This window comes from Echinococcus granulosus (genome assembly GCF_000524195.1).
Source record: "Echinococcus granulosus chromosome Unknown EG_S00152, whole genome shotgun sequence".
Lineage (NCBI taxonomy): Eukaryota > Metazoa > Platyhelminthes > Cestoda > Cyclophyllidea > Taeniidae > Echinococcus > Echinococcus granulosus.
The window spans coordinates 15,083-31,469 of NW_020170532.1; the positions used below are offsets into that span (position 1 = coordinate 15,083).

At 41.3% G+C, this 16,387-nt stretch overlaps 1 protein-coding gene across 1 annotated transcript; it reads left to right on the top strand. All coding sequences in view use genetic code 11, as the record gives it.

Moving 5' to 3' along the window:
• Positions 1–5,270: 5,270 nt before the first annotated feature.
• Positions 5,271–8,917, top strand: EGR_09532 (hypothetical protein; the record flags this gene model as incomplete). Its single annotated transcript, XM_024498781.1, has 5 exons — positions 5,271–5,712; positions 5,918–6,009; positions 6,439–6,697; positions 7,601–7,755; positions 8,705–8,917. The coding sequence occupies 5 exons, from the start codon at positions 5,271–5,273 to the stop codon at positions 8,915–8,917; spliced, it is 1,161 nt and encodes a 386-aa protein (XP_024346788.1).
• Positions 8,918–16,387: the final 7,470 nt, after the last annotated feature.

Below are 16,387 nucleotides of genomic sequence, written 5' to 3' on the forward strand. Positions count from 1 at the left end.
GAGAATCTACTGCTATGTCGTCAGCATCTAAAAAGAATGGTTTTTTGAGGTGAGTCTCCCTTCCACTTGATTCAAATAACTTTTCGTCAATGACAAATAATTTAATTGAGAGTAGTAAAATGAAATGACCAAAGACCACAACTTTGTTTGCTTTGCTAAAAATAAGTGAGGGAGGTTTCCTTTGGTGCATTTACATTGCGTGCCGTGTTTAGTTCCTTTTGCTAAGATATACATCGTTTAGTAAATGTAATGCATTCCCGAGGGTTAGCCTGTACTGTGCAATCCAGGAGCTTTAAAAAAATATTACAACTTAGAGGATATTAATGATATTACAGCGCGATTCCTTACCAGAAAGTTCACAAATTGCACTACTGTGCTCAAACTCATTTCATTTTTTGCAAAGATTGCTAAATCAACAGATTCACAGAGCAAGTTGGATGTGTGCAAGAAGGAAGGGCTAAGACACAAAACGTGGACCCAACGTAGGAAGCATGACATGCCTAAGAAATAAACTCGGAGAAACTAGGAAGGTGTAAGTAACAGCTAAGCTCAATACCTCAATGTGTCCTTCACGCAAAACAATGGGAGGAGAAATTTATCCCAATCAAAATTAAAAAAACATAAAAAGTGTGTTTATTTCTGCTGTTACAACTGAATAGCACGATAATGTTAAATTTTGACGAGTATAATGAGTTCATGTGATTTGCAACAATGTCTGCAGGTGAGACGATAATGGAGAGGCTCAGTCCTTATTCCAAAGAACACACCAGTAGATGTTGATGTCTTTTCGCCCCAATTAAATTTGGAATGTAACAGAAGCATATTGGTTGATGTCTGTATCATGTAAATTCACTCAAACAATTAATTATTCAGGAAAACGCTGGTATTATCCATTTTTCGGAACGCAATGTAGGTGTTACAAATGAGATGAAGAGAGATTAAAAATGCTTGAATGAAGTCAAAAACCAGGGTGCAACATTCAGTCTCAGAGAATTAGACGTCAATCCACTGATAATTACCACCAATACCCAAGGCCCCACATAAAAGAGTTGCACATCTTTTATTGAATTGTTCTCTTCAAATGCGTCGACATTTGTCTGTGGTCATTCCATCATTTTGTAGGCAGCCACTGCACTCATCAGGTGGTTAGGTGCCTCTAATTGTATCCTTACTAAGCAGGCTCATTTATCAACTGGATGATATTTATCAAATTAGTCACTTTTGTGGAGCCTTGCGTGATATGGTACCATTCAACCAGAAATTTAACCTAAGACTCTACTCCGACAGCGAGCATGAAAAATCTAACCTGACAGGTGGCATTAGATGGTCCAAAATAGCACCAAAGTAGATTCTGATTGTTTTCTATTTTACATTATCATCCACCCATAGAGTCAAACAAAGACTCTTCAAGACCTCTGCAACATTTAACGTTCAACAATGATTATTCCTACCGACGCCTTATTGATAGAGTAATCCTTGATGAGGGTCGAACGACATTTGACAGCATGAGTTCTCCTCACTGGTGCCAAAAAACCATGAAACAGTCACTAGACAGGTCTGATGTGGTAAGCATTCTCATAAATGTCATCATCAAAGTATTTCCTCTTATGTCACCATCTCTTCAACCTTCAGGATACGTGTTTGCATGGAAGCATGCAGTGAGCAGTGAATGAATCGCCTGGACATTAACTCCAGTAGCTGCTTACTCCTATATGTTTTTCTACAAATGCGCTGATCAGCGGTTGCCGTTTGACTGCCAACTCAAAGAAGACGTAGAAAGGAAACAAAATGGTATCGCCTCCTACCAGGTTTAACTGTCATGGGTTAAACACAGATCCATTGTCTTCACCAAATTAATGCAGCACCCATTTTGCAGTCTTTCGTAAATTGCAAAATGCCATTTCTAACGAGTTGTATCCTAAAATGTACTAAGTTAGTGGTACATGATGCAATGCGGCACCTGCCCGAAGGTATTATTTGCGTTAAATGTAGGCTTAGTATCGGAAGAGAAAAAAGGAAAGACATCTGCTAAATGTCCAATCCTTCTCGAGTGTGATGGTCAGGTGCCAATGCCCAGAATTGCTGGTCATCATTGAGGCGCTGAAAGCGAAGGGTCGGAGACAGTGCAGTCGATGCATAAAACCGTGTCTCACCAATCCTACTTGTTACTCATTTGTGCTTAATTCTAAAAAATTTCGGAGTAGGCATGCAATATACGATTGGTTAAACGCTTATTTTGACAAAATTCGGTCAGTACTTACAGCATTAGTGACTGAGCCCACGTCATTGGCCCCTGTGGACGAATGGCAGTTCGATCAAATGAAGACACAGTTGAATGTTTTCATCAGACTAGTCTGCTGGTTCCAATGCTATGGCTGCAGAGGCAAAAGAGAAGAACACTGAATCAGATGCATAGATGGCAGCTTCCGTGTCCTTTTTTCTTCCACAACAACATGAACATCAAGACACAGCTTACAGACACCAGATTATCCAACATTTTCTGTACAAAATGGCAAGGTTGAAGATAATTTTGGCTGCAAGGTGTCTTGCAATTCTGCCTGTGCACTGTGATTAGAGGAGAGAACACCTTGACATTGTTCGATTTCCAAGGCTTTAGCTTAGTCAACAATCAGAAATTGTGGCTTGTCTGTTGCGAAATAGATTGCGCCTATTCTAGTTGATGTATGATGCAAACAATTGTTTTTCTACAACACACGTAATTTTCGTTGATGTACTACCATTTAGGAGGAAGTAGTGGATACGCGATAGGGTTGCCCATGTGGTCCAGATGAATGCCAAAGTTGCATTACCACCAGAACTATATTTAAAGTAAGGCGTCTCGTGGAAAAGACTAAATTGGAAGAGAAGGTAAATTGATTAAAGAGTGACGAGTAGTACAAGCCTCGTGGGTAGTGCGTTAGCTTGGTGGTATCGCAAAGCATACCGCGTTATGCTCTTCCTCGTCCATCGTCGGGAAGTAGCGCCTCACACAATGTACTAGTTCCCGCTATAAAAGCATTTTTTCCACGAGAAGGCTTAAACTGTTCTTCAACTTACGGATTCTCGCCATTTTTTCGTCCATCTCACTTTATTTATAAGAGCTGTCCAGACCCACGCTTTCCTTTTAATTTTGGCACATATTAGGGGTCACCAATCCAAATTCTTCCTTTCTGTTTGCGAATTTAATCTGCAAATGCTTTCCAGTTCCTTGCATTAAAGGTTATGCTACATCTCCGTTTTACCAATCTGTGCTTCGATTTGCGATACAGTTGCGTGTATTCCGAACTTGCCCATTGAGAGACTTGCCATTGTATCAAGAGTGTGTAGGGTGTATGCAGTGGGCGCGTGATGCATGATGCCTTAATAGTGGTAAATGTTGCCCTCAGATAATCAGACGCCAATCTATTGATAAATGCCACTGGTGTATGCGATAGCACGCAAAGAAAGTGTGCACTTCTAGTTTGATTGCTGTCTACAAGTGCATCGAAATTTGGCTCCTGTCATTCTCCTACTTTGCAGGGAGTCACAACAATTCTGGCCGTTATATGACATTAAATGACACATATGTTCCCAGTAAATGAATGAATTTTAGAACTTCTGTTATTAGGCTCGTTAAAAGGAAGGATTTTTGACATCTTCTATGCCCGGGTACAAAAGGCCTGAAAGTTAGTAGACTATGGATAAATTTAAAAGCATTGAAGTCGACGGCTCAACTGGTGCAGAAATACGTTGGGCTCGTATCAATCTAGACTTATACGCAATTTAGGTGTTTAATCATACAAGTGCCTGTGATCCTTTGTTTTAGAGATCAAAAGAAGGAAGAACTTCGGCCGTCTTTCATGTCAGGTAAAGTATCACTAAACAGCCAATCAGAGCTTTACCTTATTTTGTGGAAATTGAACTCAAAAAAGCAGTCAAGAAAGAATTAAAACGCTAATTAAAGTGTTGCATTTAAGCACAAGCAAAAGACACAAATAATCAACGCCGAGCCTTTTGCACAGATCTACTCATCTTCCATGCATGGCAACCACACTATGGGGTACGCAATGTCAACCGAAGGACTCTCAACGGACGGCGGATATGTGTACATTCATCCATACCCACGCATCATGCATTGACCGCAATAGGTAATTTGTCGCGCCTTTGCGTCACAATTTTATGGGGCTTGCCAAACTATTAGCAGCAGGCCTACGTTTAGCATATTCTGTATGGGTGCCACTCGTGTGCGACTTCCAGACCGACTGTCACGAATATGTGACATGTGTCATTGATCAATTTATAATGAATGCTTCATGCGTCAGAAATTGATAGATTAAGTTTACGAGTATCTATTGCATCATCTTTTATATTTAAGTGTGAAGATTGGTTATCTTGAAGGGAGAAGATGGAAGGGAACTCGCTAAATGCTACCTGTCCTCTAGATAAGTATAAACACGTAATGCCGATATCCTACAGCACGATTAGCTCAATTCACAATTCAGTTGGACTGTCGTTATTTCTTGCATGTTTCTAAAACAAATCATGAGACAAACTAAAAGTGTACTTCAAGAAATGAAATAGGTTTATGTAATGGGATGCAATTTTCGGAATTAAAAGACAAGGACTCTTTAAAACTTTCAAATTTCTAAGGCTTTTGCGTTGAAAAAAAATCACTTTTAAAAACACATTGCTTTCGATGAATGGTGCACCTTATAATGAAGGGCATCAAGCCCATCATGATACTATTTTTATTTAGGAAAAAAAATCCCGAGACCATAGACGCATGCTGTTGGCTATGGTCAAGGTTACGGGACAAGCCTTGACCAGCCAGCAAATATAATGACCTGGGTAAAGTTACGGTACGCACAAACCCCAGTCAAGTTGCTCGCATTAACCAATTGGAAGGCCAAGAGCCCTTCCAGAACCCCATCGGCTGGGATCAATGCCGCAGGCCCAGTCCCTCGTGGCCTTGGGTGGCCTGGGAGTGGCATCCGATCACCGCAGACGCCACTGGAGCCCGCGCGTGGAACCGCTCACCCCCGCAACAGACCTCGCCCCAACTCCACACTTGGTTGTACCTGCATTTGCGCCTCCTCGATTCATCATTCCCTACCCTTTCTTACATCATTCCCTCCACTATGCCTTTCTCCACCTCTCTGGCTAACTGTCACTCATCCCGCCTCCTATGGGACACTACTCAAGTCCGCAGAGTAGTCCACATTACTTCTTCTCTCTGTTCACCTCTCCTCATGCCTTTTCTGTCCTGTACCCACATACATATGCCCTTACGCATGTACAAACACGTTCATTCTCCTATCACATTAACAACCCACTATTTCTGCTCCATCATCCACTTTCTCACCAATACACTTCTCTTCAATCTCCACCTGTTATTATTATTATTATTACTCCTATTATCATTACTAAGATTTATTCTCATGCAAACACATTTAATTATCTCATCAACCTCATGCATTTTACTTTGTCATCTCCTTCTTAGTCCTCCTCTTTTTCTTCCTATTGTTGTTATTATTATCAGCATAATTATTTGGATCATTATCAATTATCCTCATGCCAAACGCATTCGCCAATCAGATCATCACTCTCATTCATCTTCTTCTTCCCCCTCCTTCTCCCCATCAACATTGCCATTCTGCACCAGCCAATGTATCAATCTGGCTTTATTTCACATTTACATTAGCCACTTACCACCTTACCAAGAAGAGAAGCTGTGTCAGCGACACAGCCCCGCATACCATCACTCCATCACCTTACATAGCAGTGCTCCCTTGCTTACCCTATCAGCATTATAGACATCAATAGGGGCCATTCAGGTTGTTCTTGCCCTTTCTACCCACATATATTAATGCTCTCTTATCACTATTTGATTTTACTTGCCCCCTCCTTCTCTCAAACTATTCCTCTTTCACACAAGTAGTCACTGTTCAATACTTTATTTCTCACGATGATATTTACTTGTCTTACACTTTTGTCTTAGTACCAATCATTTGTTTTATTTTATTGACTTTGGTTATTTATCTTTTCCCATGCAACTTTTATTGATAAATGGCTGTTTTAATTGCCTAATCTTAGCATTGTTTTTGCTTTATGTATCGTCCGATACTGCGTTTTTAATCTTTTTCTTATTTCTTAACAAAAATCTCAATTACTCCTGCTTGTTATACTAAGCAATCGTTAAGTAACAGCTCCAAATTTCCTTTGCTTTGCATTCGTTCTTCATTTAACTCGTGCCTGCATTTTGGCTGCAGACGGTTTGTATGTTGAAGAAAAGGCTAGCTTTGTTTAACAATCAGCTCTTCTTCAAGAAAGTTATGTCTTGGATCCTTCTGAACTACCGTTTGTCTGTTTCTGATGGACCATTATTCCATAAGCATGGATGTTCTTCCAATAGTTCCAACCGCTAATGTCGCGTTTTGTATGATTTCGCACATTACTTAGGTAAGGAATATTTGTAATTTATCACTTGTTATGCCTTTTATATCATTTTCTTTTTATATCATCCTTGTTTCACATCAAAGTTTTTTCCATGCTTATAAGTATCTCTCATTAATATTAATTTGTCTTTACCGTCTTCTGCTTCTTTCTGTTTACGATCCTTTACTTACTATTCAGTGTTCATTTCTATGTTCTGTACTATCAACTATTTCAAGTTATTACCTCTTCTTTACGGTATCGCTTATGCTTCACCTAATGTCAAGTACAGCGATTACTTCTTGTTCCCTTTTATTTCTCCTTTTCCAGCATAAAACACTACTACGTTCTTTTTTGTTAAGCTGTAGACGTAATATGTGTTGAAAAAAAGCTAATTTTGTTTAATAATCGGCCCTCCTTCACCACTATCACCTCTCGGACCCTTTTTAAAAAACTGTTTTTCTGTTTCTGATGGACCATTATTCCATGGGCATGGATGATGATCTTCCAACGATTCCAACTGCCAATCTCGCCTTTTATATCACTTCGCACAGCGCTTAGGTAAAATATATTTCTAATTTATCGCCTTTTATGGTTTTTGTGTCAATTTTCTTACCACACCATCTTTGTTTCACGTCGCAACCTGTTTCCACGCTTATTAATTCATCGTTGTCACTTTCTATCTTTTACTGTATGCATTCTTTCATTTACTTTTTAGTATTTATCTCCATGCTTTGTACTGCCATCCCTTTCACGTGATTACCACTTTTTTCTCTACTTATACGGTGTCATTTGTATTTCACTTAGTGTCAAGTACAGCGATTGCTTCTTATTTCCTTTTTTCCTCCTTTTCTAGCATAAAACACTGCTAAGTTATCTATTTGGCTGCGGACGTATTGTGTGTTGGAGAAAGGGCTAATTTCGGTTAACAATCGGCTCGTCTTTTTCACGACAATTACGTTTATCTTCTTTTTTTAAACCGGCATTTGTCTCTTTCTTGTGGATAATTATTCCATCGGCATGGATTATGTTTTTCTCACAAATCCAACCGCCAATCTCGCATTTCATATGGCTTCGCACATTGCTTAGGTGAGGAATATTTGTAATTTCTCACTTCTTATGCCTTTCATATCACTTTCCGTCCATGTCATCCTTGTTTCACATCAAACTCTTTTTCCATATTTATAAGTACCACTCATTATTATTAATTTGTCGTTACTGCCTTCTACTTCTCTTCTGTTTGCCTTCTTTTATTTACTTCTCAATGCTTATCTCTGCTTTGCACTGTCAGGCCTTTCACGTTTTACATCTTTTTTTTACGGTATCATTTATGTTTCACTTAATGTCAAGTAAATCGATTGCTCCCTTTTTCATTTTACGTCCCCTTTTCTAACACAAAACACTCCTACCTTCTTTATTTGTTAAACTGAACAATTGTTCTTAGGCCAATACTTTAACCCGCTGCCTTGTGGGATACTTGGCTCATTTTAATGACGACTGCAGTTTGGCTGAAGTAGGATTATTTGTTGTAAACAAGGATGACGACGACAGCAACAATATTCAATATTGTGTTCATTTTGGCAGCAGTCCAATTTGCTACCTTTACTTCTACAGGTCTGCGTCTCCCTCTCTTTCTGTCTGTCCGTCTAGTGGATCTTCATTTCATCCCCACGGCTGTACCGTACTGCCGACCAATACGAAGTGCCAATCTTGTGTTCAATTTTACTTCCAAACTTGTTCTGCTGACAACGCCTGCCAATTTATCGCTTGTCATGTCTTTTTGCCCATACCAATGATGAAGCATTCAATGCACGCGCATCGTTATCTGCGCAGTAGCGTACTTTTGCCCTTTGTGCCCTCTGACTTTTCATAATTTGGTGTAGTTAAAGGCACTTCCCTGTTCGTTAATCCTTTTTCAATTTTCCGTTTTCTGCTGCAGTCATCACAATTCTAACCGTGGGTTAATTTGAAATTGACAAAGTAATTTTTTCAGATTTCATTTCTTATCCTGGCACATTATTTTTGGACTGAAGGATGTTTGGCTTCATATCATAACCTCGACAAAGGGCTAGTTCGTTGATTGGATTTCAAAATACTATCTACTAGTAACCCATACCTGGAACGCTTACTCAATGCGATGTAATTCGAGTATCCTAGCATTGTCTGGAAGTTGGCGTTTGTAACATACCCTCATCTTGAGGAAGTGCTGCTAACAGAAAAAGATATTAGAAGACATCTGAATGACCATCCCGTTTTAGGCTTGAAGCCTGTTGTTTGCTACGCCTTTATGCAGTCTCAGTTGGCTAATTTATCTACTTCCTACTATGTTTTCTTCATCTTCCATCTATCCATCCATCCATCTATTCAGATGGATGTTTCCGAATCCAGCATCATGCCTCGTGGCCACTACTCATTCCCTTGCATTTCATCAATTCATCTGTCATCCATTGATTCATCCCTCTCAATCCCTTTGAAGAGCCAGTATTTGTTCAAAAAGTTTGAATAATTTAACGTCCTAGTTTAAGTTGAATCAGTGATGTTTTGAAGGCTAAATTCGGCAGGAATGCAATCTTCAAAGGGAACATTATGATATATGCATGGAGGCATTATGAAGCAAGACTAAATAAGGGTCTCGAGTTTGCTTTTACCTCACACATTGGTCGGGTTGGAGCGCCTCGTAATTCATCACTTTTTGTGTCTTTCGTAAACTACTACACTTGATGCATGTGTTTTTGGGCAGCAACGTGTTTTTACCCCATATCCTCAGGTCTTTTCATAACGTGGTTTAGTGAAGGAGTTGTTAGAGGACGCCGAGCACAATTTTTGGGTCTCCTCTTAGCTGCCTTTGTTTACTACAGAGAGAATTGCTGCACAATGCGTGAGTAGAGTAAAGAAATGACTAGCTAATCACCCCCTGGAGCACTATGAGGGAGACGCGTCGGAGGTGGAGCTGACATTCTCGCACTACGGGCTGCGGTTGTGTGCCCCGTGGACTTTACCGAAGCCTAAGCCCAGTGTGAGTGATGATAACGGCAATGGGATGGATGATGGAGTGGATTTGTATTATCCTCGTGGAGTGGTTCAAACCAACCATCCAATGTAAGTCATTGAGCACAATTACGGCGGCTGCGCCTTTGGAGCTGCAGCTAGCACTACTGACAGGTGGCTGCTATGCCTTCTCCAACATCCCCGACTTACCTATTTTCATGACGGAGGAGGGGACGGGATGGAGGGCATTTGGGACGTTCATGGAACAATTCTCCTACATGCTATTCTCGTGTGTTCTCATGCCTTCAATGATTGCATAATTTGTTCTCTTTTCCCGTAACTTGTAGAAAGTGGATGGAATGCAGGACTTAGGCACAACACAGTTGAAGTGAATGCGCGGGTGATATTGGCTAATCAGGCGAATCGAACGAGAGCAGTGACTTATTCCTCCTCTTCTTGCAGACATGTCATGGATGTAGAGGACTTTGGCGCCGAAAAGCGTGTGGACTTGTAGGTCCTCTTCTTGCCTCCCCGCTTCACATCGCTTCTAATCGTGCCCCACCCGAATACATAGGAACTTGCTGAATCACGCCCACTGTTTGTCATCAGCCCTTAACCGACAGCTACTCACAGTGTCGCTTTTCCATTTCCTCCTCCGTGTTTCTACATCCATCCATCCACCCATGCATGCATGCAAACATCAATACATCTGCCGACGGAGTATAATGTCTTCCTTTTCTTTCGTGCATGGCGAAGCCTTGCGACGCTGGATTAGTGGTAGTGAAAAGCGAACCCATTCCTTTTTGGGGGGGTGCGCGTGCATTAAATCACCTGGGTGCGGCAGCGCTACAAGATCCACACACACACCATCGCCGGAAAAATTGCAAAGTACTACAGTGTTGTGTTGGGGGTGGGGGTGGAAAATCTGATATCATTGTCGCCTACTGATGTAAGCTTCCAATAAGACGACACGGTGCCGCTGCTGCATTATCCTCGCTTCCCAACCCCACTATAACCCGACAAAAGCAGAGAGGCGGACTTGTGAAAGAAGAGAGAGAGTGCTTTAATGCCAGTAACGTATGCACACATGTCTAGCAGGGTGAGTGTAGGATGCCACTGGCCGAAGTATTAGTTCATGCAGCTACGAGGAGCGTAGCAACGTGTGCTACAGCCGGGATACGATTTGGGGTTGGATGAAAGGAGACGATGAAGAGTGGCAATAATGACTAAGTGGACAGGGATTCTCACTCATGCGTCATTGTGTAGCCGTGAGAGCAGCCATTTGCTGCGATCTATTCTTCCTCCTAACGATGAAAAAATATACACTTGAGAGGAGGAAGAAGGTCACCGCTTCGACGAGTGCACGACAGTTGGTACTTCGTTCACAGCTGGCGGAAGGGCAGAACTAGCTGAATTAAGACGTGACAACACATTAGATGACAGGCCTCCTCCTCCTTTATAATTTCTCTAATTTAATCTCACGCTTTACTGGCTTGCTAGCTTTAAAAAAATGCTTAAATGTGGCTATGTGACGGTCAGACTAGCGCATAAGTAGGCATAAAATAGCACCAACTTTAATTTCAGCCTCCATCCAGAAGTAGGCACTTTTGCTTCTCCACATCCTAATTATCCCTGCCCTCTATGACGTTTTAAGGGAAGGGCCAAGATGATAAGTGCACTATATTTCAATCTCGCTTCTACTTATTTCTTTTTCCCTACTTCCCACCCCAACAGACAAAAACGAAACACCACCCACGTTAATGTTGAGTAAATGTTTAAGCAACTGGTTTCAAGGTCATACCTACCTTGTCTCATAGAAATAGGGTGTCTTGAGAGAATGGTTGTACTTCTTTTGCATAAATTGAAAGTCTCTAGTCCTTCTGAGCTATTCATTAGATGTACCGTGAATTAACTCCCGTTCCACTTACTTCTACTGCCCTCCGCTACGGACTGCTTACTTTAGTCCTTAGCCCCTGAGACCTTCAATCATTCATTATTTACTTGCAGGTTAATGAATTTAAGTAACCAGTCTTTCTCTTTAGTGTATCCGTTAGGTGTTTTCTCACAAGGTAATCGGTGTGGATGTGGACCCATGCGAATGTAGTATGAGATATGCTGCCTGCTGCTACAGTTACCAGCATTAGCAGCAATGATGCCATGAATAAGTGATGGGGCCTCATTTTGTACCATGTACATGAATTCTCCAAGAATTCAGCTGATGGCAGGTAACGAAGACATCAGATTCGATTTCGTGGATATCTACTACAAGTTCAGCATGGCAATATGACACGTAATCTTGCACCGGTGCATCATTTAAATGATGCCAACGTCTCGATGACGATCTCAAAAAGAGAAATGTTATTGACGATTCTGTGCGTGGTGTTTTTCTGCCCTACAGAATGTGCACTTTTGTATGTGAACCTACAATTTGCCTGATCAATCATTGGTGGAACCGTTCAAGATTAGCACAGTGTGTTCTCTTCTAAATGCGGAAATTCTTGATTTGTGAAAAGTGACCATAAATGCTGCATTCGAACGGTCAGTCCTTCCTCTGGCAGCGATTCTAAGAGAAACAGTGCAACATCGCCCAAACCCCTCACCCTCTCCATTCCTGTTCACTAACTCTCCCTTTCCAAGCTGTGATGATGTCTCGGTAATTTTGTGTTACTAATTTTTTCGTTGGTACATAATTTTGTACACATTTATTAACTTCTTTTCGAAAGGCAAAATCTGTAAGGTTAAGCAGACTCGTGGGAGAAGTATTCATTTCCTTGAAATGAAGTGGACGAAGTGTGTGAGGCAAGGCGACACTTTTTAAGCCAGGGTATTACCATCTCTGGTATCGGTGATTGGAACATTTGGTTTCGAAGTCATTTGAATTCGGAGGTACTCTCTAGTGTAAGTAAATGCAAAAGCCGAAGGGCGGTAATCGTGGACGGCTTAATTAAGATGTGATGCCGCTTTTGTACTGCTGTAAGTGTCGTGGGAAGCCATGGCGGCGGCAGTGTGAGGTATAGCGAAGCAGGGCAGAGCGGAGCTATCTTTTCCCCCCACTAGTGCTTACCTGTACCCTCACTTGGTCTCTTTCCTCTCTTACTTTATTTCTTTTATTTCCTTTTTTCTGCGCGTGCAATTTTTCTGACCTTTAATTCTGTTATTTTTGCTGGTCTCAACTCTATCAACAGTATCTTCTAACTTCAATTGCTTTTGCTTCAGAGTTTTTTTATCTAATTAGTATTATTTGCACTTTTTACCTTTATATTTCCAGCATAATAACGCTATTTAAGCTTTGTCACTTCTTTCTGCAATGCCTACTTACCTCATTGCTTCCTCTTTTCGCATTAATTGGCATAGGGTAAATCTTTGTCGGCAAGTGCTCTGTGGGAGGTGGGAGCAACTATGTACGGTTTCTCCTCTTTCTTTTCTTCATTGCTAAAATAATGGGCTTTGGAATTTATGCCATTCCCCTTTGGTGTATGTGTAATGCATTTCTCTTGTACATCATGGTGACAGTGACTTGGACAGAGAGAAAGGGACATGTGAGGGGCTTTGTTTCTCACTTCACTAGTGCTTCATGACCTGGCATTGCATCCTCTCTGGCAGTGTTCTGCGTTGCTTTTGCAAGACAGTGTCTTCTTATGGCAGTGCTACATTAGTAAGGAGCAGATCGTATAGAGTGGATCCTTGATGACAAACATTGAGCGGAATCTAGAACTAGAGAAATGCTTCATTCCCTTTTTTAATTGTTCTGTGGCGGAACCAATAGGCATTGGAGCCTTTGCTTGTTTACTGTAGGTCTTGTATGAGGCAGCTCAAATGATGCTCTAGCACGTTTCTTGTTGTACAAATTTGCCAGGCTTTCTGTGAATTCTTTCCTACTTCCCCTCCTCAAATATGGATATTTTCTTATTTCTTTACTGTTTGCCTTTTTTGCTTGGTAGAGCACAAGGCCCACGAATCGCACCTCCCTTCACGCCTTCTCTCGCATTGTGAGCAAGTGCGCTAGAGTTAGTGCTTGACCTCATCATTGCCTCCTGGAGCTGTCATTGCCTCCGTGAAGTTGCTCTCGGTGGAGTGCACGGCTGTTTCCCTGCCAAGGCATCCGCAAAGGCAACTCTGTCCCCTTTTCGTGTTGTTGCTTTTTTCGAGAGGTTAGTAAATCCTCCTTTGTGAGGGCGCATTCCTAAATATCACCTGCGGCACTTTCCTGACTGGCCTACAAATTAGTTCCTTGACTTCTTAACGCAATTGACACTTCCAAGTATTTCTTCACAAATTTTCCATATTCGGTTTGAAGCAGGGAGGACAGTGTAGTCAAGTCAAGGCAAGAATAGAAAGACACCCAGGAATAATTGTGCAGCTTTGATTTATTCGTTTCTGCTCAAATGTAATGTGTATGTACGGAAGATTCATTTTGAGATCAATGCCGATTTTTTTGCATTAGGGATAGAATTAACTTGTGCATTATGTACATGCGAAGCCATATAAGACATAAATCATGGGCGTTTGGAGTAGCCTAGACAAACAAAGACCAGCAAAAAAGATTTGAAAGTAAACGCGACTGCACAGGATGATAGAAATTTACATTATAATGAAAAGAATTTGATACCTCGGACACGAATTGAAAACAATTTATTAAGACAAAAAAAATTAAGGAATTTACATTAGCTGTACATTGTAAGGCAAATATTTTTGAAAATCTTTTGTCAGGAAAAATTTCCAGAAGGCGAATATTTAGAAATGCCAACATGTCAATAATTTGACTATATTTATTTGCGAATTTTAAACTGATCATATTATAATACGATAGTGGTTTATCCCTCGGTACTGGTGAGGCACCCACTTGTATTTTGAATTAGCCCCCTTGTACCATGCTGGGTGGGCTAACCTTTTAAGCCATGCCAATAGCCCAGACACCTTCTCTGCGCTGACTATATACATTCTGCCCGAGTATTGTGTCTTCTTTCCTCTTCAGGGAGTGTCGGGACGCTATAATATTGTCAGCATTGTTGCATGAGTACAAAAAGACCTGTTTTATTGCAGTTGGTGCTTCTATGTGTACTCTGATAGCGCATATGAAAAATAGAAATGCATATAACAGTCAGACCAAATCAAGCCTATTTTAAACGTGCGGTATTTAAAATGGTTTTTGTAGGTCAAGGCAATGAGTCAAACCAAATAATAAAACAAGCAGAAAAGAACTGACAAAACAATTTGCCTTTGACTACTAGTGCTTTGCTTTCTTGCGTGTCAAATAATGTTGTCCTACGCATAATATCCCGAAGTAAATAACATCATGTTGACCATTTGTCATGTTTTATAATCGAAGTAAATAAGACTAAATGTATGGTTCAAAAATTACGATTTAATCTTTTCAGGATTAATTTTGATGCATTTGGCTAACTCAACCATTTTAAATGGTGCTAACCATGCGCTGATCTGATAGAGTTTTGGGATGACCATATGAATTCGCCCACAACTAACAGAAACCAGGAACCTCAGTGGGTCGGTGCGCCATTTCGATAAGGATGCGCCTGCACCTCCCCTTTACTCTCTTCTCTCCCAAATAAACTGATATCCTGATTGATTGGCTGATTCATTGACAAATGCATTGGCAAATTATCTTACTGTCTGACCGATCGCCCGATTGATTGACACATTAATTACAATGCTTGCTTAAATACCAACAAGGTGATCTCATATTGCAATCGATAGTTCCGCTATATCATCTTAGACTGGTTCCATCCGAGTGCAAAGCGATGCCATACCACCAGTTTTTCAATACTTACCAATCTAGTACTCATCTGTGGCCAGTCCCTCTTCTCCATGCCATCTGCTTGCCATTTGTAACACACCATCTTCCTTCTAGCAATCCCTAGCGCACAGCAAGACAGCGGCATTTGTGGTGTATGAGGCTTGGATGCGGCTTCCGTGAAGAAATCGGAAAGTAGCGTGGTGAAATAAAAGAGGAACAGTAAACAGCAGAGCGCAAATAAGTTGGTGAACAAGTACGGTTTATACACGTCTCCATAGCATCCTACTTCTCCACAGCTCCCTCTCCATCTTCATTTCGCTATTTTACTTCCACTTCTTTCCACTTCCCCTCCCTGTCTACGTCTACTATCCCTTCCACCATTTACAACGCTTCGTCTCCTGGTAAAGCCTTACTACTGTCGCAAGAGTTAGACGGTATGTCATAATCCTTTTAAGCCAATTTCGTTAATACCATTACACTCGCTTCATTACTGCAGTCCCTTTGATATGTATCCCACCAAATTAGTGCATCCATATTTTTACTCTTCCGCATGCAGGGTCATGCGGACGGTAGACAAGAGGGCGGACAAACCATTCTCCATGCACCATTCCCCTCACACCCAAGAAATACCTCTCTACGAAGTTACTTGGTGAGGAAAGACAGTTGACTGCCAATGAAACGTGGCAAAGCAAGTTGAGGTGAGGCATCTTTTCAAGGAGATGAGGTGACGATTATGCATATGTCAATACCTGCGGTTTAAACTACTTCCAATTCCCCCTAAATAAGTCAACATCCGCATCTCATTGCAATCAAAAGGAGTGTCTACCACCTTCAAACTGCCCTCCTCGCATTCCTCCATTTGCGTGAGCTGTCGAGAGCCCAAAGCATGTCGTCAATGATGGGCAAACGTGGGGCACGAATGAGAGGACCACTTGAGGAAGGAGCATCTCAATTGCATGGAGACGAGTGTCTGGATGAATTGACTCATACGCGTCACATTATGATGTGGGACTCACACACGGCTCACAGAACGGATGCAGTGAAATCTTGTGTAGCAAGAGCAAAGTGGGTGAATGTGGTCTCCACGAGGAGCCACGAGTAAACAGTGAGGCATGTCACATGTCTACTGCCAGTGTCAGACGCCTCTCTGTGATGAGAGTCACACTGTTTTGTAGCATACTCCTAAGCAAAGCGATTTCTACAAAGCGTTGCCGACGAGGTCTAGCAAAATCG